General features: G+C 38.0%; 2 protein-coding genes across 7 annotated transcripts in view; one reads left to right on the top strand and one right to left on the bottom strand.

The window, feature by feature from the left end:
• The window catches only part of CTNNA1 (catenin alpha 1), a 308,835-nt gene that overhangs the window by 223,008 nt on the left and 61,404 nt on the right, over positions 1 to 24,423 (top strand). The gene's annotated exons all lie outside the window — the stretch shown is intronic.
• On the bottom strand, positions 17,000 to 23,803 carry LRRTM2 (leucine rich repeat transmembrane neuronal 2). Its single transcript, XM_026001346.2, has 2 exons — positions 22,938 to 23,803; positions 17,000 to 22,595 (listed from the first exon to the last, which is right to left on the bottom strand). The coding sequence occupies exons 1-2, from the start codon at positions 22,939 to 22,941 to the stop codon at positions 21,049 to 21,051; spliced, it is 1,551 nt and encodes a 516-aa protein (XP_025857131.1). The 5' UTR covers positions 22,942 to 23,803; the 3' UTR covers positions 17,000 to 21,048.

Genomic DNA, 24,423 nt, shown 5'->3' with positions numbered 1-24,423 from the left:
ACTATCATAAATAAATAAAAATCTAAAAAAAATTTTAAAAATAAAAATAAAACGACTGAACAGAAAAATCTTATTAGGAAATATCTTTATATTTAAACAGGGCTGACTTAGAAGTGAGGCATGTGGGCTGGTTGGCATCATCACTCATCACTTATGAGATATGAGCAGTTACCTTCAGATGTTATTAGTGAACTTGCTTATTGGATTAATGATTAGTTGCTTTAGAAATGATAAAACTAATGGGAAAGTGGTTCATTTGCTCGCTGTCATAGGTTTGTTTTGAAAAAGGTGGATCTGTTATTGAACTGATATCTTTACAGCTGCATTCTTTTCTTTATACCCAATAAAAAGTTGTTTTTTGGGGCAGCCCTGGTGGCTCAGTGGTTTAGCACCGCCTTCAGCCCAGGGCGTGACCCTGGAGTCCCTGGATTGAGTCCCACATCGGACTCCCTGCATGGAGCCTGCTTCTCCCTCTGCCTGTGTCTCTGCCTCTCTCTGTGTGTCTCTCATGAATAAATAAATAAAATGTTTTTTTTAAGTTTTAATTCTTAAAATAGGTAATGGCATGTAAATGGTTGAAAATTGAGAGGGTATAAGAGTATTCAGTGAGTATATATATAAAGCCCCCTCTCATGACTCTTCTCTCCCCATCCACTTCCTCTTCTTAGAGTAAGTGCAGTAAGTACACCACAACATACATGCACATATACATGTGAGTTAAGGTTTGTATGTGTGTCTGTATTGAGGGTTATATCACTTGATTATAAAAATAGGCTTTACTATAATTTGCTGATACCTACTCTCCCCCCCCCCCCCAAGTATTATATATTTTGCTCTAATGGCTGGTGCATTTCATTCCACATCCATTCTCTACACACCCTCAACCCCCTGGTTTTGCCAAAACCTTCTGTTTTCTTTTCTTTACTCTTAAGTAAGCTAGTTCTTTCTGTCTTTGCTTTCATTCTTCTTACTTGGATATTTAAACCTGGAGTTCCTGTGTTTTATACTGTGGTGTTAGCTCAGACTCCCTTATTGGAATGAACTCTATAAATCTTACGTGTCTGGGATGTATTCATTGTGTTTTGTTTCACATCTGAACTGTTTTTCAACCAAGTCAGATTGTCTTTTGACTACATGTTCTGTTATTGATTGTCTGCATAATATTGAGGTTACTTTTATTTAACAAATAATTACTGTCAATAATAGCACATTTTAGCCTATTATCTGTATAGTCAGTAGGTATTTACTATCTTTCGAAACGTTTATTCCAGAATGTCAGTTCTCTTTACACCTTATAATTCATTACCTTTTCTCATCACAGATGGTTGAAAGTAGTCTTCATTCACTATGATAACTTTGAAGGTTTTGTCTTTCTACTGCAGTCTCTTTCAGTTTTGCATATCTGACAATTCCTTTGGTTTTTGACTAATGCTGGCTTTTGTCCAGAGAATCTTCACTTGTTATTTCCTCATTTTAAGTAATGGTTTTGGAGTCCATAAGGTGATACCACCACAGATTTAAAATTTGCCTGTTACCGCTACAAAATTTTATAAACAAAACAAAATATAAAAACACTGCTGTCTAATAAATATCTTTGGTTGACTGATAGTAGTTTCTCTTTACTACTACTGGACCTTTAACTTTAGCCATGCACAGAGTTTTTACATTCATTTTAGGTGATTTTGAATACTACCTAAAGCTGTGTGGTTGTAAAAAATTGATATGCTGTGCCCTAGGATGAAAGAAGACTGTTCAGTAAACACAGAGTACTCTTTGCCTTGTGGCAGTAGAAAGCATGTAGTGTAATATTGCCCTTGATATATGCTTGGGAAGTTTAGGCTCAGGATGATTCCACAGAATATTCTGTCTAGGGCATGTCCTGAATAACCAGAAAAGGAGAGCCCAAGATCCCGTCTTTGTTTTCTTTGTTGGACTTCTGTCTTGCTCAGCCTCTCTTCCAGTTGTGCTGGTCACTGTTGTGCCTGATCTCTGACCTCAGCCAGGGCTTCTGGGGCCCATGGTCTTACAGCATCCAGAGGTTGTCTAATTGGTCATAGCAGCTGGTAATCATGGGAGGTAATGCTAAGTTTCTTGTGGCTATGATCATGTCGTCAGGATGGATGAATTCTGCCTCTCAGCAGGGGAGGTATTCAGTATCTGTATCAATCTGTTGAACACGGGTGCTGCCCAATCAGCAGAGCTCCAGTGCTGGAGCAGGATTGTGGAGGCCTTTTTCTGGGCCTAGCATTAGCCTCTTAAGTAATGGTGTGTGCGCTTGTGTATAAGCATGTGTATAAGGACTTGTAATATTTCAGTAGTTTTAATAGAGCCTCAGTGTATTCCCATGAATACACTGTGCCTTGCCTGTGAGGCTGTGGGCCAGTAGCAAAAGTCCCTCAGCTCATATCAACATTTCTTGTTTCCATGCTCAGCTCAGGGAGGTACTTTCTTTCACCTTTTTCTTGGGCGGTGTTCCAGGACAATGATTCTGTCTACCCTCTTCTTCACCGTGTGTCTTTTTTTCTACCACCTTCTTTCTTTGATTTTCTCTTTTTTTCCCATTTTTACATAGTTGTAGCTTCCTTTCCAACATCCAGTGAATGTCATGACTACAATAGTTCACTTAATAGTTCCTTCTTAAAGCCTATATTGCCTTTCAAAATATTATAATCATAAGAAATTAGGCTTCATTTTCAACAGTGCATCTACATGATACAAAAATGAATAAATGCCAAGATAACCCTTTAAAAATATTTATACACAGTCTTCTCTGTCTGTGTTGCTACCCCCCACCCCTGTCTCTCTCTCTCTCTCTCTCTCACACACACACACACACACACACACACACACACACACAGCTTTTCCATAAGTGGGATCTCTATACCTGTGCTGGATCCTCTTAATTCCCCTTTCCCCTCATCTTCTTTCCACTCAACTTTCTCCCAAAGAACTCAGTATTAGCAGTCTGGTATGAATACCTGTGTACTTTTCTTTGTGTAACAGACCTCCAGTCTCCACACCCTTACCCCTAATGCAGATTTTTTTTTTTCCTGAATAGGTATTTACTTGTTCAAAGTGAATAATTGTTTACAAACTGGTATCTTACTGTTCAGCAGTACCTCATGGTACTTCCTTTGGTTTACTTGTGATTCATTCTTTTAATTCTGAATAATAGTTCATGGTATGGATATATCATAAATTATTTGACAACTTCTCTCCTTTTGAGCATTTGGTGGTTATTATTATTATTATTATTATTATATTTTGGTTAAAATTTTTTAAGCACCATGAACAGTGTTTCACAGCCCTGTGCTTCTTTTTCTCTTCTTCCTTCCTTCCTTCCTTCCTTCCTTCCTTCCTTCCTTCCTTCCTTCCTTCCTTCCTTTCTCTCTCTCTCTCTTGATTTTATTTATTCATGCGACACACACACACACACACACACACACACACAGAGAGAGAGAAGCAGAGACACAGGCAGAGGGAGAAGCAGGCTTCATGCAGGAGCCCGATGTGGGACTGGATCCCGGGTTCCCAGGATCATGCCCTGGGCCGAAGGTGATGCTAAACCACTGAGCCACCCGGGCTGTCCTGTGCTTTATTTCTATGAAATAGATTCTTGATTTTATTTCTGTGAAATTGCTGGGTTTCATGGTATATATATATCTTCATATGAAGAAATGTTGGCAGATTATTTCCAAAAAAGCCTCAACTATTTGTAGGTCTACCACCAATGTAAGAGAATAGCCTTTTCTTTTACATCCTCTAATAGAAGATGTTGTTTTAATTTTTCTAATATGAGGAGTATGAAGCCATAGCTCATTATTACGTTAATTTACATTTCCCTTACTGCTTTGGGATTGAAATAATTTTTTTATAATCTTGTAGGTCATTAGATTTGCTCTTCTGTGAGTTGTTGATTCATTATCTTGTGCTCATTTTTCTAATGACTTATGTGTCTTTTTCTTTGCTGGAGTTCTTTGTATATTATGGGTATTAACCTAGTAGGAGTCCAACTGCATTGCATGTATTTTTTCTAAATATGTCATTTGTCTTTTGATATTGCATTTGACTTCCTTTTCTCCCCTTTCACCATATCAAAGTTTTATTTTTATTTTTATTTTTATTTTTATTTTTATTTATATGTGTTTATCTTTTATTTTGTGGCTGGGGGATCTCAAAGGGTAAAAATGCTTTTCCTGTCTTAGATTACTTAAACATGCACACACGTACCTTTGTGTCACTTAGGGTTCATCTGCAGAAGTAGAGCAACTATGAAAGACACAAAGACTTTATTATAATAGAGATTTGACATTATGCAATCATGGGAGCATATTAAATAGTTTGTATGAGGCTTTTGCTTTTGTATCTAGTGCTAGAGCCAGCGGTGAGCAGGGCATGGGGTCTGTAAGCAAAGGTAGTACATGTGAGAAACAAGGTCACTCTGGAACATGAGCTGGGCCTCATATATAGGCCTCTTATTACATCTATGCCTCCAACTCTGATGATAGAGATTTCCGGAAGAAAATGGCTTCCTTTGTTACAGATTTAGTGCACTTGACTTAGAAGTCAGCAGAGCTAAAGGAGAAAATCCTATAGGAGTTGTGTTTTTTGACTGTTGCCCTATACTAATAAAAGGAGCCAGCAAAGCTCCAATATCTGTGATCGGCCTTATTGCCTTGTATCTGCACCAGCCTTCCCAGTATAAGAAAGATGATTGCTGCTTCATTTCTGCCTTCCAAGTTTCATTGAAGGATGTCTCAATGTGGTCCAGGCTGATGTGGAACTATGTAGGAAAGGGACTTCTGGGAAATGTAGTTCCAGATTAGTTAACTTGGCACAGGACAAATAACACCACAATCTTTCATCTGCCTAGTGTGAGGTAAGTGCTCCAATTTAATATTTCTTCAGTTGGATAGGGACTTATGTTTATTTATTAAATAGACCATCTTTTTCCTCGAGTGAATGGAAATACACCTTTGTCACCTATTAGGTTATACTAGCAAATATTTACTTGAGTTTAAATTGAGAAACTGGTCCAAGCTTAGTTTGTTTTAACAATAACAGATCTTATTTTTTCTTTTTGGTTTTTGAAATGCGTATAGGTAAATGATAGAACATTTCCTACATTTACTATATACTCCTTAAGGTTTTTGGTTTTTTTTTTAAGATGTTATTTATTTGAGAGACAGAGAGCTCAAGCTGGGGGATGGGGAGGGGCAGAGGAAGAGAGAGAAGCAGGCTTACTCCTTGCTGAGCAGGGAGCTTGATACTGGGCTTGAGCCCAGGACCCTGAAATTATGACCTGAGCCAAAGGCAGACGCTTAACTGACTGAGCCACCCACGCCCCACTGTGCTCAATCAGTTTCATTAGGTTGGGAATTACTTGCAGCAATAGCTACTGCTTGAGACTTAGAAGCCTCCATTATTGATTACTCTTTAGGAAAGAAATCTTAATTCCATATCTGTGTAACACACCTGTACAGCCAAAGACATATTTCCAATTCTTGCTTAAGAATGGAGCAAAAATATTCCAAAGGGATATGGTGTGACTGCGTGTATGTTTATGAAACACATGCAGAAATAGTATAAAAGAGAAAAGACTGTTGAACTCAGTGGTTCTAGGAAGGAATTTTCACATTTCAAATGAGAGTTTCATGTAAATTGACATATTGTAAATACAAATTCCTTTGTAAAAATTTCATGGTTGAACATAAGGTAGTAATTAATTGCCTAACTTGAAGCTTTTAGATTTTATAAAAATTCCTTTCATGTAGGCCATTTTAATTGTTGAAGATCAAAATTCATTTGACCTGGATGGATGGAAGATGCTCAGTCAGGGAACTGGTCTAATGATGGTTTTCAGAGCCTTTCCTTCTATCGCAAAATATGATAAACCTGCCTTTCACAATTTTCATTGACATCACATCTGCAGGATTTTTATACTTGTAAATAGTTTTAAGAATATTTATTTTGTTTTTATTTTTACTCGCATCTGCAAAATTTGTGTGGATATCTGCAGTTTATTTATAGATATAAAGTTTCTGAATGCGAGCATTGAATATGACTCTACACATATTCAAGTGAGGGGTTCTTTTTCTAATCAAGTAAAAATGGCCGGTACAAGACTCGAATTTAGAGGGAGGAGCCAAAGTTAAAAAAGAAAATCTTTGACAAGAAATGAGCTAAATAATGGCTTTCTCTGTGAAATAAATAGAGGCTGTTTTGTCTTGATCTCCGGTCTTTTTGCTTCCATTTTCCCTCACTGAACACATGTACTTGTGCCTGTACACACACTCTTTTACATAGACTTAAGTGAAAAGTGTAAATGCTCGAGCTCCCACGTAAGGAAGGACAATGAAAGGATGAATGAGTAGGCTGCCAAGTATCACTGAAGAGAAACTTAAGTGGGAGAAGAAGAGAAAGAATGGTTTGACAGACTTCTTTAACTTTGCAGTAGTGTAAATAGAGACGTTTTGGGGTACAATGAAAATGGAGTAAAGGATTTTAAGGGCAGAACTGATTTGAATCCACTAGATGCCTGTAGTAGGGAGAAAAATGCCCACTATGCCTTTCTGTAGACACTTTTCCAGTTTTCTTTTTTGCTTTTTGTCTAATTTATTGTGATGTCATCTTATCCTTCCTACAGTATATAGATGGTATTCATTAAAAGAGGTAATTGTGTGTGGGGGGTTTTTTTTTTTTAAGGTAATTATTTTTTAATGTCATCCTGTATGGAAAGGGATTTCTTACCCTATGGGACATACACTTTGATTCCTCCACAGCACTGGCAATATATTTTCACTAATCCCCAGAGTTTTGAGTACCATTTGTAACCCTGGACAGATAGTTTCATAGAGAAAATATATTGGGACTTAGAATGTGGAGACCAAAACTGGTCCCTACAAAGAACAAACCTTTTACTAGCTTTTTAACCTTTATGTTTTAACCAAGGAGGCTAATGAGCCAGCACTGACATATGGTTTCTGTATATAAATATTATTGTGGATGTAGGAAATTGCAGATTTACCAGTAGATACCTTTTTAATAGCAATGACAGGAAAATATCCAACGCATATTGGGTAAATAATTTTTTTCTATATCCTAACAATTTGTATGTTACTGAGTTTTTTATTTATTTTTTTAAAGCTTAAAATGCTGTTTTACCAGTGGTTCTTAGTTGTGGACAGTTTCCTGGAGGTGTGTGGAGTACCTACACTTCCATGCAGTGTTTGGTTGGTGAGACTAGGTCTCCACTCTGTCAGTAAGCGAGGACAGTATATCCCTTTTCTTATAAAAAGGAAGCACTGGGGAAAAAAGGCAACAGTTCATTTCTGGTAGATCCTCTTCATTTGATTTTTTTCCCCTACTTTTGTTAAATCAAAATTAATGTGGACTTGTTAAGTCTTGGGAAAAGTCTGCATGTCTGATAATTTTCATGGTTTGTCCAGGTGGAGAAATTTATTACCTAATCTTGATTATAATATACATGTGGGGAAAAAAAGAAATGTATGTTCATATTTGAAACATATTGAAGAGCTTTCATAAATAGGCTTTCTAAAAGAATATTTCTAAAGAAGGATAAAGTATTTGATTATGGGGAAAGACCTAAAAACATGATAGAGTTAATCCGGGTAAGGAATGAAGGAATTCTGAAATAGTGAAACTTGTTGTTTATTGTGAAGTGTAACCCTTAAGATGTCATGTTTCATCTTCAATTTCTGTTATTAAGATGGGAGGTAGATAACGGTTTGGGCTTTTATTAAGATTGTATTGGCAGCCATGTCACATAGTTTTTAACAAAAACAGCAGTTCCACTGAGGCTTCTAACAGTGAAGTCATTAATGAACCTCTTATATATAAAGTAACAAATTAAACCTTATAATAAGATTCTTTTGTACTATGTGAGGGAGTAAAATTAACAGGTTGTCACTACACTGTGCTCCTGCATTCCTGTTTAGTATTTCCACTACATTAGGGAGTCAGAAATGACTATTCTAAAAGTTTAAAACTTTATCTTGCAAAAATGTTAACAGTATATGATTAAGAGTGGGAAGAGGGGGTAGGTCTTAGTAGAATGAATGGGACCCCAGCAAGAGCTTTGCTTCATACTTTACAAAATAGAAACTAGTTCTGCCTTTTCTCTTCATTAGAGGAAGTCCTTACTGACACTTAGGGGGGAAAAGCTGCAAAATGAAAATGTGGATAAACTATCTTTTCAGAAAAGTTTTAGATTGGAGATTAATAGTGAAACCTTGAGACTTCGTATGGGAACTTGGAGGCCCTTATTTTTTTTTTTTTTAAGTGTATCTTGGTGAATAAATGATAGAAATCATCTTTTCCCCTCATACCCTAAACTGCCCATTTCTCTTGAGCAAGGCTCTTGGAGAGAGCTATTTGTTCTTTCTCAGCTGACTGTTGGTTCTTACCCTTTGCCTGTCCTTAAGTAAATCTCTCTCCCTTTTCCTTCTTCCTTAGCAGCCCTTTTTGACAGTCAAAGCTCTGGGTTTTTTCTTCTCAGCAAAACAAAAATAATTGCCAGAATACATTTTTCTAAATCACCGCTCTGATCATCATATCCCAGCCATCTCCAGAGATTTGGAATGGCTACACTTGCAGACTGTGTTAAATCTATACACCCTTTCTGGTCCCAGAGTCACCCTGTCATGGGATTCACTTTAGCTGCACTTACTGGTAATTGGTAGTATCTGTAGGATTGGTGGTTCTGGCTACCCCTGCACCAGCCATGTTGAAATCCTGTTTTCACTTTTTGTGTCCATGTTAAAGGCTCCTTTTCTACTACATTCTTCATTGCCCCTCTTGTTCTCTATCAGTAATTCAAGTAGCACTGTCCAGTTCACATGTTCAGGCTGCTTCTCTTTTATCAGCTCTTTATTGAATATTGTTTTATCTCATACCATGGAAGTTGAAGTAGTACTTGCTGAAATATTTAAAAATATTTAGTCATCATCATTATCCTCATCATAATACCGCTCATGCTTTAGCACTTACTGTGTGCCAGGCAGTGTTACAGTTGTTACACACATATTCCCATTTAATCTTCAGAGCAGGAATTATGTACCAGTAGGGCATAAATACTTGCTCATGGTCTCACAGATAGCAGGTGGATGTGCTATATTTTGAACCTAGACAGACTCAAGAGTCCAAGCTCTTAACCATCATGTAGCACTGTTGGTATGGTTGAGAAGGGATAGTGTGTAGATTGTCAATACCACAAATTCCGATTGTGAATATTTTATCTTCCTTTCCTCCCAACATTTTATTAAGAAAAATTTCAAACATATAGAGAAGATGAAAGAGGTTTTTTTGTGTGTGTGTGTTTGTGTGTATATATATATATATACACATATATATACATATATACATATACATATGTATACATATACATATATATATACACACACATACACCCATTTCCTAGATTTTGTGATTAATGTTTTGTTAGATGCTTTATCACATATTTATCGATATATCCCCATGTCCATCTTATTGTTTGGATGTATTTTCAAGTCAGTTTGCAGACACTTTTATCATCCCTTCTAAGCACTGCAGCATGCATATCACTAACTGGAGTTCCCTTTTTTTTTTTTTTTTAAGATTTTATTTATTTACTCATGAGAGACACACACAGAGAGAGGCAGAGATACAGGCAGAGGGAGAAGCAGGATCCATGCAAGGAGCCCGATATGGGACTTGATCCCAGGTCTCCAGGATCAGGCCCTGGGCTGAAGGCAGCACTAAACTGCTGAGCCACCCGGGCTGCCCTGGAGTTCAGTTTTTATTGGAAAATTTTATATACAACAAAATGTACAGATTTTAAGTGTACTTTCTGATAAGTTTTGATCAACACACTTTGTAACCCAAACCACTGTCAGAGATGTATAGAATTATGTGGTTATCTTTTTAGTGAATATTTGACTATCTTATACTTCAAGTACATGAGCTAGCTATACCTTTGCCTCCAAATTAAAACCTGCTTTTCTGATTGTCCTATGATCTTTGATTGGTTCTTTTATTGCACTGATCTCATTGAGGTCAGGGCCATACCTAGTACTTAATTGGCATGGAGCACATACTGAGAGGTTAGTAATCATTCTCACTTCAGCAGTGTATGTGCAGACCTTTAATTGGCAGCAGTTTCTTTAGGCAATGTTTTAAGATCATTTTCCTGAATTAAGCTGACCTTATTCCCATTGGTTTTCCAAGAGAACATGCTTTGCTCAAGTGGCTTTGATGTTGATAGAATGCTGCCCTTGAAATCTGTCCTTTTTTTGTTGACTGCCATTTGACAAATGTTTTTTATGCCACAGACTGATAGAGAAGGAAGGTGTGTTTTTGTGACTCTCTCCTCCATCTATACTCATTCTCCTGGTAATCTTGTTCAGTTTTGTGACCTTAAATACCCATGTTTAGTATGATGACTTCAAAATTTATATTTCCAGTCTAGATCTATACCCTGGACTTGTCATCTCTTCTTGAATGGCTAATAAACATTTCCATTTTAGCATTTCAGAAAGTGAATCTTAATCTTTCCCATCTCTACCTTTCCCAAATAATGTTCTCCATTCCATTTGATACCAAGGCTTAGAATTCAATTTGTTGAAATGTTAGTTGATACCAGAATAAAGCAGCTAGGCTTTCATGGCTAATTTTATCTAATACCCAGGTCAGCCTACCTTCAATTTATCATCTATCTATTTATCTATCTGTAAAAGGTTTTATCTATTTATTCATCAGAGACACACAGAGAGAGGCAGAGACATAGGCAAAGGAAGAAGTAGGCTCCCTGTGGGGAGCCCGATGTGGGACTCCATCCCAGGATCACAACCTGAGCCAAAGGTAGACGCTCAACCACTAAGCCACCCAGGCGGCCCCCTACCTTCAATTTAAAGTGCGGAGTGTGAGTGCTTAAAAATGTCATAAAATATTTTAAAAAGTGAGATTTTCAAAATACTGTTTATATATTTTGGGAGGCTAGTTGATTTATGTTTTTTATGGAAATATGTTTGTTTAATAGTTTTTGTAATAACTTACAGTGATGCCTTTGGTGGGAATGTCAACTAGCTAGGCTTTAGATAAACTACAGTTTGTTTTGTTCTTCACTGTTTATCTGTAATTCATCTCACATCTAATTTTAAGTGAGCACAAAATGGATGATATCACTTATGCATTGTGATGGTTTTTGACACCTCAGGAATGCTACTTCAAAAGGGAGAGAATGCCTGACCACCAGCTGTTAGGTTTTCATGGAGAGTAATAGATAAATGTTAGACTGGCACTTTTAACACAATAATAAAATGGGCTCTAGTTGTTGGAAGTTGACGGCAAGTGTCCGAGAGCAGTTCTGCACACATTGGCCTGAAGGGATTGTCAGGGGAGAATAGGGAGATGTGGTGTTTTGGCACCGTTTTAGATGCCTCTAAGAGTGTGCTGAGAGTGGTAGATTCTTTTCCCTTTCTATCTCACTGTTTTGTTTTTTTCCTTGTGAATTTCCAGGGATAGTTAAGGTTGATTGAGAGAAGTAGCACTGTCAGGGTCACTTCTGAACACGGTTTTTAGTGTGTGACACATGTGGCAGTCCTAGCACGAGTAGTCCTACCATTACCAGTGCTCATGTCGTTTTCCTTATTGGATTAAAAAACTCTCAGAAAGTACTTTCACATGAGACATCAGTGTTTTTGTGGCCAGTTCTAAGGAATCCTGACAAAACTGGTATAAAATTTCAGAGCATAGATGTGGGAAATAAGGATGATGGCCTGTCATTACCCCAGGAATTTTACATTTCTGAAATTTTCACAACCATGACCAGTGTACCCATGTCCTCTTTGCTCCAAGGCACATTACCCGCCCCCAAATAAAACCGCTGAAATAACTATTCATATTAAAGATGTAGAGGGTGTTTGGGATTTTATTTGGTCAGAGAGCTAGAGTGGATGCTAAATTGTTATGGCAAAAAGTTTACTTTTCTTAAATCATTGGTGTTTCTGGTCTTTTTAGAGTAAAAACAAAATGAATAACCATTATTTGATACTTGAACCTATACAAAAGGAAAGATAGACTGAGAGGACAACTCAGGTGAGTGAGTGTGTTTCTAATAGTGTCTCCCTAATTGTGGGGATCATTTTGCCACTAATAGGCCCTTAAGGTTTTGTGGAGTCAAGGAGTATCTTAAAATAACTTGTATTTCTGGGGTACCTGGGTTGCACAGTTGGTTAAGTGTCCAACTCTTGGTTTGGCTTAGGTTATTTAATGGTGGTGAGATTGAGCCCTGTGTTGTGCTCCCATGCCCAGCATGGAGTCTGCTTAAGATCCTCCCCCACCCCCATCTCCCTCTCTTTCCCTCTCTCCTCTCTCCCTCGCTCCCTATCTCCCCCTTCCTCTGTCCTCCACCTCCTTATGCATGTGTTCTCTTGCATGTGCTCTCATGCACTCTCTCTCTCTCTCTCTCTCTCTCTCTCTCTCTCGCTCAAAAAAAAATTACAGGTATTTTTTTAGAAGGTTGGCGCTCAGCTTTGGATATACTGCAACTGAATGGTTTCTGCTCAGTAAGGTGGTTTCCCTTGGAATTTCTTTGGCAAATCAGGAATGGGAAAAGCTTGTAAATGTGCTGGTAAATGAGGATCCAAGAACAAACCCAGTGTCAAGAGATGTGGGAAAATGGGGAAAAGCTGTGGATGAAGGAGAAGATAAAGTGATCTTTCTTGGGATAAACTAGATCGTGATCTTGGAAAGACCATCAAAGAAGTTCATGTCTTAAAAAAATTTGGCCCATAAGATTTGCAGTTTCTTAATAAGACTCAATGAGTGTAGTCATTTAAATAGGTTAATTCTGAGCGAGCTTTATATTTAACATTTTGGTAATAGAATCGCCAGCAATCACGAAACATAACCCTCATATATGCACTGAACTGACAGGTTATCTTTATGTTATTAAATTCTCATACCTGTCTTCATATCAATAATTCTTGCAAATCTGCCACAATTGAGTGGACTGCTTCCTAAATAGATATGGTAGACTTGAAGTGCATTTATCTTCTAAGTAAAATTAAAAAATTAAAAAAACAACAAAACCCCCAAACATAATATTGATCCTCAATCCTCAGCCTTGTATTTTGTCTAAAATAAAATTCTCAGAAACTGAGATATCAATGATATTATTTAATTCTTTTGAAAAATAGTATCTGTTTATGAAAGTGGATAATGTATGTTGCCATATAGAATTTATTGAACAAAGAAAAGAGGCATCACTGGATTTTAAGTGACTGCCTTACTCTGAAGAACTTTGAAATTTGAGATTCTATCTTTTGAAACTTAGCCTTCATTCATAAAGCCAGATTAATATGTATAAAATTTTAATACATTTTATAACAGAGTGCTATTTTCAATACTAGTAGTATTTTCAATACTAGATAGAAAAATGTATCCAGTCTGTTGGCTTACTAAAAGCTGTTGCTCATTATCAGTCTTCATTTTGGATATTATACATAAGTGAGGGAAGTTAGATCTGAAAGTAAAGAGTTTCATGGACTAATGCTGAGGTCTAGTATGTTTTTAATATGCCTGTATTCTCTATTTGATGGATCTGTTGCATCTAGTTCTTCACATATTGCTGTTAAAAAATAGCATGTGTTTATGGAAACTTTACTGTATTTTGGCTTGTTCCCAGTACTTTATGGATATTAAATTCCCCTTTGGTTGTTACTACTATTAATTGCGTGTAGGGATGAGAAACTTAAGGCACAGTGCAGTTGAAGGACTTGTCCACGGTCACAGGTACAACTGTGGAGCAGGTCTCTTAATGACTGTGTTCTTTATTCCTGTTGAAATCTTAAGTGTTGGTTCTAATAGCGTATAGTATGAGTTAAATTTTAAAGGGACAGTACAATTTCTGACAGCTATCAGACCAGTGAATGCTTCATTTTTAAAAATATATTCTTTCTTAAAAAATTTGTCGTCATCTTGTGGATTCCTCTCAAGGAGAACATTTATGATTATCATCACTACAACTAGAGACTATGCATGCAATGTGCTTCTTTTCAGTTGTGACATAGTAGAAGATTTTTAAATTTTAAGTCATACACCTCATCTAGAAGACTTGTAATGGAGCACATATTCAATGGGGGTCCCTCAGGGGATGAAATACTGTAGTTTGGGTTCCAGGGATGTGATAATGAGGGAACACGAACTGCTTTCCCAAGTACATTCATGTTCAGTCTCGTTGACTTTATAGGCTTCTTTTAGGTTTTTTCAAGGGTTTACGTGAAGAACAAGTCTGCCTGTTCTTCATAACACCCTTGGAGATACTCTGACGTTTTTTCTTATTGTTCCTGCAGCCGGCTCCATTTTGTAAGTAATTCACAGGATTTTGCATTTAAGTGTCTCCAGCCCCAATAAACTGCTTCTTTTATCAGATGAAAGCCATTGGTTTTGTTCTTTTCTTTAGCCACCAGGAAGATCAAGGCCAAATTAGTATATATTAGAAATAACTATTTCATTACTCTACCAGGGCTTTTTAAAATAAGTTATCACAAGCCTTTAGAATCTGGTGAAATATTTAGATATACATAAAATACATTGTATTTTCAAGAGGTTCTTACTTTCTGTGAAACATATATTGGACCCTTAGAATAAAAATCCCTGCTTCTGATCTTTTCATATCCTTATTTCAACCGTTTAGCACATATGAATATATTGTGCTATGTTTCCTTGACTTCATAGAAGTAAGTTATATGTAAATGAAAAAAAAAGCCGGGGAGGGGGGGCTCTTGGGTGGCTCAATTGATTAAGCTTCTGCCTTCAGCTCAGGTCATGATCCCAGGATCCTGGGATAAAGCCCCAAGTTGGACTCCTTGCTCCTTAGGGAGGTCCCCCCTGCCCCAACCCCTTGCTCTTATGCTTGCTCTTTCTCAAAATAAATAAATAATATCTTTTAAAAAATGATAAGTAAATAGTTTTCAAAGGTTTAAGGTGCTGAGCAGTTGCCCTCTGTATTTGGCAGCTAGGCCATGAGAAATGTTTTAGTCTATCTCAAGAGGAACTTTTTTACTTCTCATGATGATGAAACAGATGGGCTAATATAAATGGCTGTATAGTTTTTGTCTCAGTTTTCAAAAGAAGCAACCTAGAGGTTTTATATATACACATGTGTATAAATGTGTATAAGTATGTGCATGTATGCATGCTTTTTTTGTTCAAATAAATTGTGCTCTGAACACAATTTTGAATGGATAGTTAATGAAGTTACTTCATTTTTACATCTCTTTTCCATGGGTTTTAGTAAAGTGTCTTGATGAAAGTTGTAGAACCACCTTGAGTTTGTCTCTGGGGCTGCAGTTTTTTTAAAATCCGGTTCTCAAGTGAGGGAAGAGTCTTCTTCTGTCTTAGGGTGGTGGTAGAATCACTGGTCCCTATCTTCAGGCTAATTATTCACAGATTCTCCTTCATGTTGAGTTTCTGGTGGGAGGTTCTGAGTTAGGCTTTGCCAGGCTTTGCTCTTGGGCTTCCATGTATAAGGGGATGGTGTATGTTCAGTTTGCAGACTTTGCAGGATAGGATGTCTCTTTGTACTTGGCTTTGGAAATTCCTTCCTCTTTAATCTCCCCTTTGGATAGAGGAAGGGAGGCTTAACCTGTGTCCCTAAAGAGTGTTCCAAAAACTTTGGCTAGTGAGGAGGAACTCAAGCTAAGGAGAAATGTTTGAAATAGCTATGATTTTTCACCTCTCTTTCCTTTCTCTCTTTGTGAAAGACAATTTGTAGTACATTTTGTCTAAGGGAGATTTGAGTACCCAGCTGGTTAGATATATTTAAAGAAGGGAAAAAAATCACTTGAAACAGACCTTGAAGAAATCTATTATAAATTTGAGTGGGAATCTGAGAATGCTGTGGCATACAGGCAAAACTAATTAAAATAACTGATAAAGAAATGAGATGTAGCTTTACATGGGATTTTCAAGATTTATGTGTTCGAGAATTAGGTTAATAAGCCCTTTTAACTCCATAAAATATAGGAATTTTGTTCTTTGTGCAATTTGAAACCACCGTCACCTGTGCCCTCTAGTGCATAGCTGATGAATTTGACAGTAAAATTTTGTGCTGTGGTTCCTGCCTCTGCCCTTGTTACTGCTTAGATTCCTGGTGTGATAGCTCTCTTAGCCTCTCTGATCCCCTCATCCCTGGGTGAAAGTCGTGGCCTGTTTCTTCCTGCCTGAATGGTCCTGCTGCACTACTCTGGGCCTAGAGGAGTAGTAAGTGCATCCTGGCAAGTGTGGCTATCCCCCTATGCTGCCCAGGCATAGCATGCTTTCCTGGGGGTGTTTATTCTGAGCGAGGGACACTAGTTAAAAATCTCACCTTTCTTATCCCTATCCATATTTACTGAGCTGGTGTCTCAGAGTAGGGTATAGTAGGTCACGTGGGGATCTTAGTATGGTCAGCACTTGTGGACATCCCTCCTGGAGTTGTGATATGTAAGGTGCTCCTGACATCTGCTCCCACCAATGGACCCCCAGTGTAATGGCCAAGTTGCTGTTTGCTGGGTACAGGCAACCTTTTTGAAGATCCCCCAGCCTGTGGTGGCCGTCCACTTTCTGGGAAGATTGAAAGCCAGCCTTAAGCCTTGTGATCCCCACAGATAGCTGTTTGTCTACTTGCTAAAGCTGGTGACAGAGCAACTTCTTATTGCATAACTGCTAGTTATTGGCATGGTAGGTTTTTGACTAGGCCTCCACACCCCCCACCCCACCTCCACCCCCGCCCCCACCATGACCTTTACTTTGTTCTTAGCTCATTTTAACCTTTCACTCAATGAAGACAGTTGATGAGCTGCCCTTTACTCAACTGGCACATTCTGCATTGTAGAGAATACTGTACAAAACAAATGTTCATTTAAGGTTTCTCTGTCACAAATGGTTTTTCAAGTTTCACATGTCAAAATTGATAGCCTACCAAGGAAAAGCTTAAAAAAAAAAAAAAGACATTCACTTTTTACAGTATACACAATTTTAATAACAAATCTTTCCTGTACACTGCACTTTGTTACCACCCCCGACCCCCATTATAATAGTATTTTCTTCCCACCCCCCAACCCAGTTGCCCACCTCCCAGCAAAAACAAAACAAAACAAATGGCTCTTAAGGTGATTGAACACAATGTGTTTGGACACTTTTAGTGTCCAGTCTCAGTGTTGACAGGAAGTTTTGCCAAACATTCATGTATCATACTTTTTTTTTTTTTTTAAGATTACCAAGGAAGAAGAATAGTTTAGTTGAAGGAGTAGCCGATGTTTCCAAATGTTTGTAATAGCTGTATGAAAGCTTAAACAGTCATTTTCTATTTGTTTTTGGCCTTATTCAAGTACTATGAGTTTGCCCTAAGTTAAGAACAGGAATATTTAATTATCTATAGATGACCTTATTATCCTTATCTTCATCTTTTCTGGTTGAAGCACTTTAGCTAATAAAATATGAAGATCATGTCTCAAAACAGACTTTTGAGATAGGTCTGTCACTGTATTGCTCTATTAGGAAAATGATCACATAGGTCAGCTTCTAAAAACATTCTTTTAAAATTTCATATAGATATATATCCACATTTTAGGGAGAGAACCAGGCATTTATAGCGTTTTGCCCTGATAGCATGTGTAGGAAGTATGCCTTAAGAAAATGATATGCCTGTTTTGAATTTTAGGATTTGGATTTAGCGATACAGAGGGCTCATTTTTATTGGAAAGATAGAGTCTAGCTCTTGGTGACTAGCATTAGAATAAGCAGATGGATTTTAATAATTAGTGGAGTTGGAAAGTTCAATCAATTCCATTCATTGAATTGGTATAGAAATTAACTTAGGCACATTAAGAAATTACATGTGTTAGTGCAGATTTTTGGCTTAAAAAATTAGTATCTTTGCTTTTTGATGTTGGCAGTGGGTATTCTCTGAGTTGTGTGTGGATTTGCAGAATTTATCAGCCCACTCTCATTTCAGAAAAGTGATTGAAATCCCTGGCAAGCTGCAGAAATGAATATAAACGATTCCACAAGCTTTTGGTTACTAGGTGGGTACAGTATCATGGCCTTCTTAGCTTTTCTTTTTTGCAGAGAGATTTAATTCTTTCTCTGGTTCTTAATTAAATGGTCTTTTCCCTCTAACCATGAAAGTGAAAAAAGACTGGGGATGGGGGTAGGCGCCGAAGAGGATAAGACTATACTGATAAAACAAGAGCCCTGACATTGCGTTGCCAGGATCTGCAGTGTAGCTGTGATGCTCCTACACCCCAGCCAGTTGGTAAAAAGAGGACATATGACTAACAGTCTCATCTTCAAACCTGTGCCGATACCGAAGCACAAATAGGCCAAAATTAAATGGAATCCTGCCTTCTACAAGCAACTGAAAAGGGAAGTTTTCACTTTAAATGAAAAAGGAAAATGTCATCTGGCACTGTTAGTTACTTTTCTCTGAGAGCATTACCAAAAAAATGGAGGGCAAAAAATATTATGGTTTTCGGCTAGAAAGTATTCCTTGGTTGCTTTGCTATGCAGTTTCCCGGAATTTACTGAATGGCCTGCTTTTCCAGTTTACTTCTCTACATATATTCAGAATTTTGTCAGTTGATTTTAGCAAAGGTAATCTTTAATGTGAGAATTCTCAGCCAATTATTTCTCATCCTTCTCTTTACAGTTTCAGTTAATGTTGGTTGTGGATGAAATGATGGAAAATACTTCAGTGCTATCCTTCAGGGCTAGTGGATTCTATGGGTTCAGGACACAGTTGTATTGTGACGGAGCTGTGCCCTGACAAATGGCCATGATTACCCTGATAAATGGGTTGGTAAATTTTAGCTCATGGAGCTCTCATTTGTAATGGGGCTTTCTGATCCAGCCCCTCCATAGGGAAGCCATGAGCTGTGCTCTATGCCGTAAAATCAGCTTCTGTCGCTGCCCAGGCAGGCCCAGGGTCTGGTTTAACAAGAAATGCTCACCGCTCAAGATCAGCTAAACACAGCTGGGCTGAGACTTTGCCAAACTAATTTACCCACCTTAAAACAATAGAGAAAGCACATTTTTACCTTAATTTATGATCTCATCTGCTTTTTTACCGAGACCTTTTCTTTGAACTGTAGGTAGATACCCCTCTCTTAGTATTAAAGAAAAAAATTGAAATTAAATCTGATAGTTTAAACTGTAGTCTTAGCATGTTTGCTGTTCAATCCTGGGAAGAAAATATGCCTTGAATAGAAGGATTTCATGTTAACGGTCATCTTAAGGAAAAGATAACCTTTTTTTTTTTTAATGGTAGTGGTTTTCTCTAAAGATATATGCCCTTTTTTCACATACAATCAATAGTTGTAGAAATGCTTATTTTTCTAAAATCAAGTCAGTCTGATTTAATGGGTTTTGCTACTACATACATGGAACCTCATTTGTGGAAAAATTCTGTATGAATTGGTGACTTGGATCCTAAATCTCAAATATATCAGTTTATTTGTAGAAATCACAATCAAAGAAATGAAATACTTGCAGCTTTTTTTTCTGTGTGAAGAGTGTGGCATCATTATCATTTGTTAATTAGGGAATGTTTCTCTTAACACTCTTTCCCTTTCCAGCTGCAGGTCCCTGGGCCTTGCCCTGTTTGATGCAGATTGTGTAGTTAACCTTTGCTTCACTCTTGGCTGCCTTTTAGCTTAAGCTGAACTGCTTCTGTGGGTCACATTTCAAACTGCTGCCTTTCCCTTTCATCCCTTCACTTCCATGCCACCTTTGAGTTACCACTGTGTGGCTGCATAGGCATTTAGAGTGTTCTCCCACGGGAAGGCTTGTTTCACTAATACGTTGTTTGCTTCACTTAGAAGGAACTGCTCTTAACAGTGTTGATATGTATCTTTACTAAACAGTAAATTTTAGCATGTAATATTTAGAAAGTAATTTTTTCTTGGTTCTATTAAGAATCAGTGTTATGTCTGTTGCTAGCCAATTATTTTTAATTGGGCTTTTGAGGTTTGAAGATCAGGAAAAGGCAGAAGAAAGAGGTTTACACCCCTTTGTCAAGGCATCTTTGATCGAGGAGTGAGGGAGAATTTTTGTGTGTGCTTTCAAACTAGAGGGAGCAGGTCACAGGATTGTTAAATTGACTCAGTTTATCTCTTTTCTCTCCAAAATAGTTTCTAAATCTTTTTTCACATGTAAATGTAAATATAGGATTTAGTAAACTAATTAGTAAAATGGTGATATAATACTAGTTTAAAAAATTGTCTAAATGCCACAAAAATCAACATTTCCATTCTAAGTCAAACTAGAGATGTAGCACATGAAGTCAGTGTAATTATTTACTATTGATTTCATTGTAATGAGACCTTTTCACAATCACTTGGATTCATTGTTTAAATATATTAAAGAGTCACTCAGCTTATTAGAATTACATAAAGGGTTCTGATTTCATAATGTGGATTTCGATAGTATCTACCAACCCAGGCAAAAACTCTAGAAGAGTGTTTAATATTTAACAGTCTTCAGCATACATGAAATTCTACTTCCCACACTGGCAGTAAATTGTAGATTTGAGTAAATACCAAATTATCATATAAGAGAACTTTGCTAAGTCTCCTTTTAAGCAGCAAGCCAGTTGTGGTACTTGGGATGGAGAGCAGTGATCTAACAAGTATTGATCCATATCTTTTTCTGCTCGGTAGCTTCTTTCCAAACTGTTTTCAGTAGAAAAAAATAACATATGGAGATCTTAGTGTAAATGTTTACACATGATAGTATATAATTACATACATGAAATGTCCTATTTTGAAGTAAGCATTTTTAGACTTTGCAATGAGTGTGAATTAATATGAGTTTTGCTTCATATAACACTTAAAATATGGTTTCATTAAAAAAAATTAAAAATACTTCAACACTTCAAAAACTTAAGTCTCCACTTGGTTTGGAAAATTAGGCTTAATGTCACCATTGGTAAAAATTAGGTATGTATTTAGCCCCTACTATGTAAAATAGGTTACTTATCTGATATAATTTTTGATGATGGGTTGGATATTATACTTCACATTCTTTGTATGGCAGCTGCTGGCATTTGCACTGTCCATAACCATTAATGATGATGAAGGGTCCTTCATGGGTGGGTTCATATTCATTATACGGTCCTTGGTCTGACATGTTTGACATATGGAGTCGTGTTTGGGATCGGAGCTGCCTGTGGTTCTGAATCATTGAGCACTGCCTAATTCTTCTTAAAGTGGGAGGGCAGCACTTCCTGGAGATGAACACTATAAAAATAATAAAAAAGAAAGAAAACAATAAAGCCATTGTTCCTGTAATTACCCGCTGAGTGAAAATGGCATTGTCTGGTTCGGGAAAGTGTTCCTCAGTAGTAACTGCTATGCCTGCAGTAGTTGGGATTTCTTTGTCTCCCACATGGTAACTTGATGAGCTTATTCTTTTTGTATATTCTGTGGTTGGATCTCTATAAGTTGTAGCCATGGCAGTGACAGTGGTTGATAAATTCCAGCAGAGCTGAAATCCGTGGACTGCATCTAGTATATCCTCTCCTTGGGTGTGGTCGGGGCTGTGACATAGGATGGAATGTTCCCACCGACCTTGGAAACTGCCCAGCCAGGAGGCCAGTGCACATATTCGAGGGCTGCATTCCCACAGATTGCCAGAGAGGCCAACGGTTGTGAGGGATCTCAGGGAGTTTAAGATCTTGGAATCAAGACTATTTAACTTGTTGTTATCCATGAGGAGAATTTTAAGATTAGGCATTGTTTCAAACACTGTCAGGTCGATGGCTTTGATTTCATTTCCAGTCAGATCTAGCTTTTCTAAAGTGCCCCAGGTCCACTCCATTCCACATGTCAAGTTGCTAATTTTGTTCCATTGTAAGAAGAGCGTGTGCAGACTGCTTAGCCGTAGGAAATGAGCAAAATTAATCTTCGTCAGCTGGTTGTGCTCTAGGTGAAGCTCTCTCAGTTTGATTAATCCTGCAAATCCATTCCGAGCCAAACTTCGCAAACGGTTTGTGCTCAAATCCAGAAACTCCAGACTACGACAGTCCCAGAACAGACGTACTGGGATAGTCCGCAGGGAGTTGGACCGTAAATGCAAGGTCTGCAGCTTCCGAAGGCCGTAGAAGAGCTCTGGGTGCAGAGATGACAGCTGATTAAAAGACAGGTCCAAATTTTGCAGGTTAATCAGTTGAGTAAAAGTTGTGTTTGGCAAGTAAAATATTTTGTTGGAACTTAAGATTAATTCCTTAAGTTTATATAGTCCTTGAAAAGCATCTTCTTTTACTGTCGAAATTTGATTGTGGTCTAAGTGGAGCCAGGTAAGTTGACTGAAGCTGGCAAATTGATCCCTTTCGAGCTCTGTGATGTGATTGTGCCTCAGGGACAGGCCCAGAGAGCCCTTGTCTGTGGCGTTCGGCACTGAGCGGAAGCCCTGAGAGTCGCAGTAGAAGAGCAGCTTCTCACAGCGGCATTTGGGTGGACACGCCATACCCAGGGCAGGCAGCATTTTTAAAACCATACTCATTGCATATATTGCTGCCAGCATAGGGGCCCCTAATGGCCACTTGAAATGTAAGCCTGCAGAATATAATTTAAGGAAAACAAGAAGATAGGATATTTTTCAGCAGAATGCATGAGCTATTAAAAAAACAACGACATTATGGCGAAAGCTTTCACTGCATACAACTTATATTTCCTTTGCTGCAGGAAAACTAACCTTGTTAGTATGACTAGAACAGAACTTAAACCATTAAGAAAACAGATAAAGCCTGGACTGTCATTAGCAATCTATGCTTTTACCTAAACCTCAAAATCCAGAAATTTGACAGTGATTTCCTTCATCAAACATGAATTCAGTGGCTTATTTTAAAAGCCTGATTCCTTGCTGACTGTACAAGACACACAAATGCATGGACTTACCCATTCTTCTGAGCACATTGGAGGCTGCATTCAGTCGCGGTTGTTAGACTCAACGCAGTGAGTCTGTAAAAGGCTCTAACATGCAGGAGCCTTTGACCAGTTTCGTGTTTCTGTGTCCTAGGCTTTCTGAGTAAAATTGAATCCACCAGGGTGAGTTATTTTTTCCTTAGGATATTCCTCTCGAAAGCATTGGTTTCATTTTCTGTGTTCTCTCTGCTTCCCTCAATCAGTTTTGAATGTAAGTTATTAATTGCGTCCTCCTTCTAACTGCTCAGCTGGTTAATCAAAGCTTCGATCTCTCCTTTCCGCAGCCGTTAGTTCTCTCGGTCTTAACTTGTTGATGGCAGATGGGCGGCTTGTTGCAGAGAAGAGCTCCTGGAGCAGCATGAGTGCATTTACTGAAAAGCTTTTCCGAGAAACGGCACAAGAATGGAATTGCTTATGTGCTGCGACCACACAGAACTGTATATAGGCTGACGTCACCGGGTGACGTGTCTTTTGTTTGGGTTTTCCAGAAGCTTTACTGTTATAAAGCACCGTGCTTTGTAACAGTATCGGGGTCGCTGTAAGACCCCTTGATTATAATAAAGCGAGAAAGAACTCCTGACTTAAAAACATGGTATTCCTTCAGTGTAGGAAGCAGCATTGAGGTTATAATAAAGGCTGCATTCAGGAAGACCCATTGAACAGTGAATTGGGATAGCAGAGTGATGATTTTTAATGCTTGGAAGAGCCAGTATTAGACTGCCGATTCTGCAGAGAGAGATCATCCAAATAGGCAGGAGCCTGCACGATTTATGAAGTGCAGATTTAACGCCAGCCTGTGCAAGGTAGTGCCTGCTGCTCTGTAGTTTGGAAAGCTACTCAATCACCTTGTTGTCATACTTGGTTAAAATAGAAATGTGACTAGGATTTGCTTTAGATGTGTTGGAAAACTAGCCAGGTGGGCTTGGCTTCTTTGTCATTAAGAGCTTAATACCATAAACCCAGCATAAAGGGGGGGGGGGGAGGGGGGACGGGACCTTGCAATACAAAGTATTTGGTCACTGCTCCTTGAGAATTAAAGGGGAACTTGAATTAAAAAGAGTTCTTTTCTGTCTCCTTTTATAACAATGTTTTAATCACATTGCTGATTGAAAAATAATGCTGATTTGATCTATAGATATCTTACTAACTATGAGAAAAGGTTAGAGTGATACTCTGTGCCCTAAATAAACATTAACAGAGGAACAGAAATGATTTAGGACAAGCAGTAGAGCATGGTTGGATTCTGGTATAGTCCCTTATATTTACCTCTGAATCTCACCTACTCCTTCAGCTGAAAGCCTCAGCTGATGCTGAGTGTGATTTTGGGGCATTGTGGCACCCATATAATAGAGGCACTCTTAAGAACTGACTTTGAGTCTAATACTAACTGTTATTGGAATCTCTGGTGAATACAGAAGGTCACTCATACTTTGGAATAGGATCTTTGCCTTGGTTGTTT

This window comes from Vulpes vulpes, chromosome 12 (assembly GCF_048418805.1).
Source record: "Vulpes vulpes isolate BD-2025 chromosome 12, VulVul3, whole genome shotgun sequence".
Classification (NCBI taxonomy): domain Eukaryota; kingdom Metazoa; phylum Chordata; class Mammalia; order Carnivora; family Canidae; genus Vulpes; species Vulpes vulpes.
Note: the sequence above shows the minus strand (reverse complement) of the source record. Positions and strands in the feature narration are given on the sequence as shown.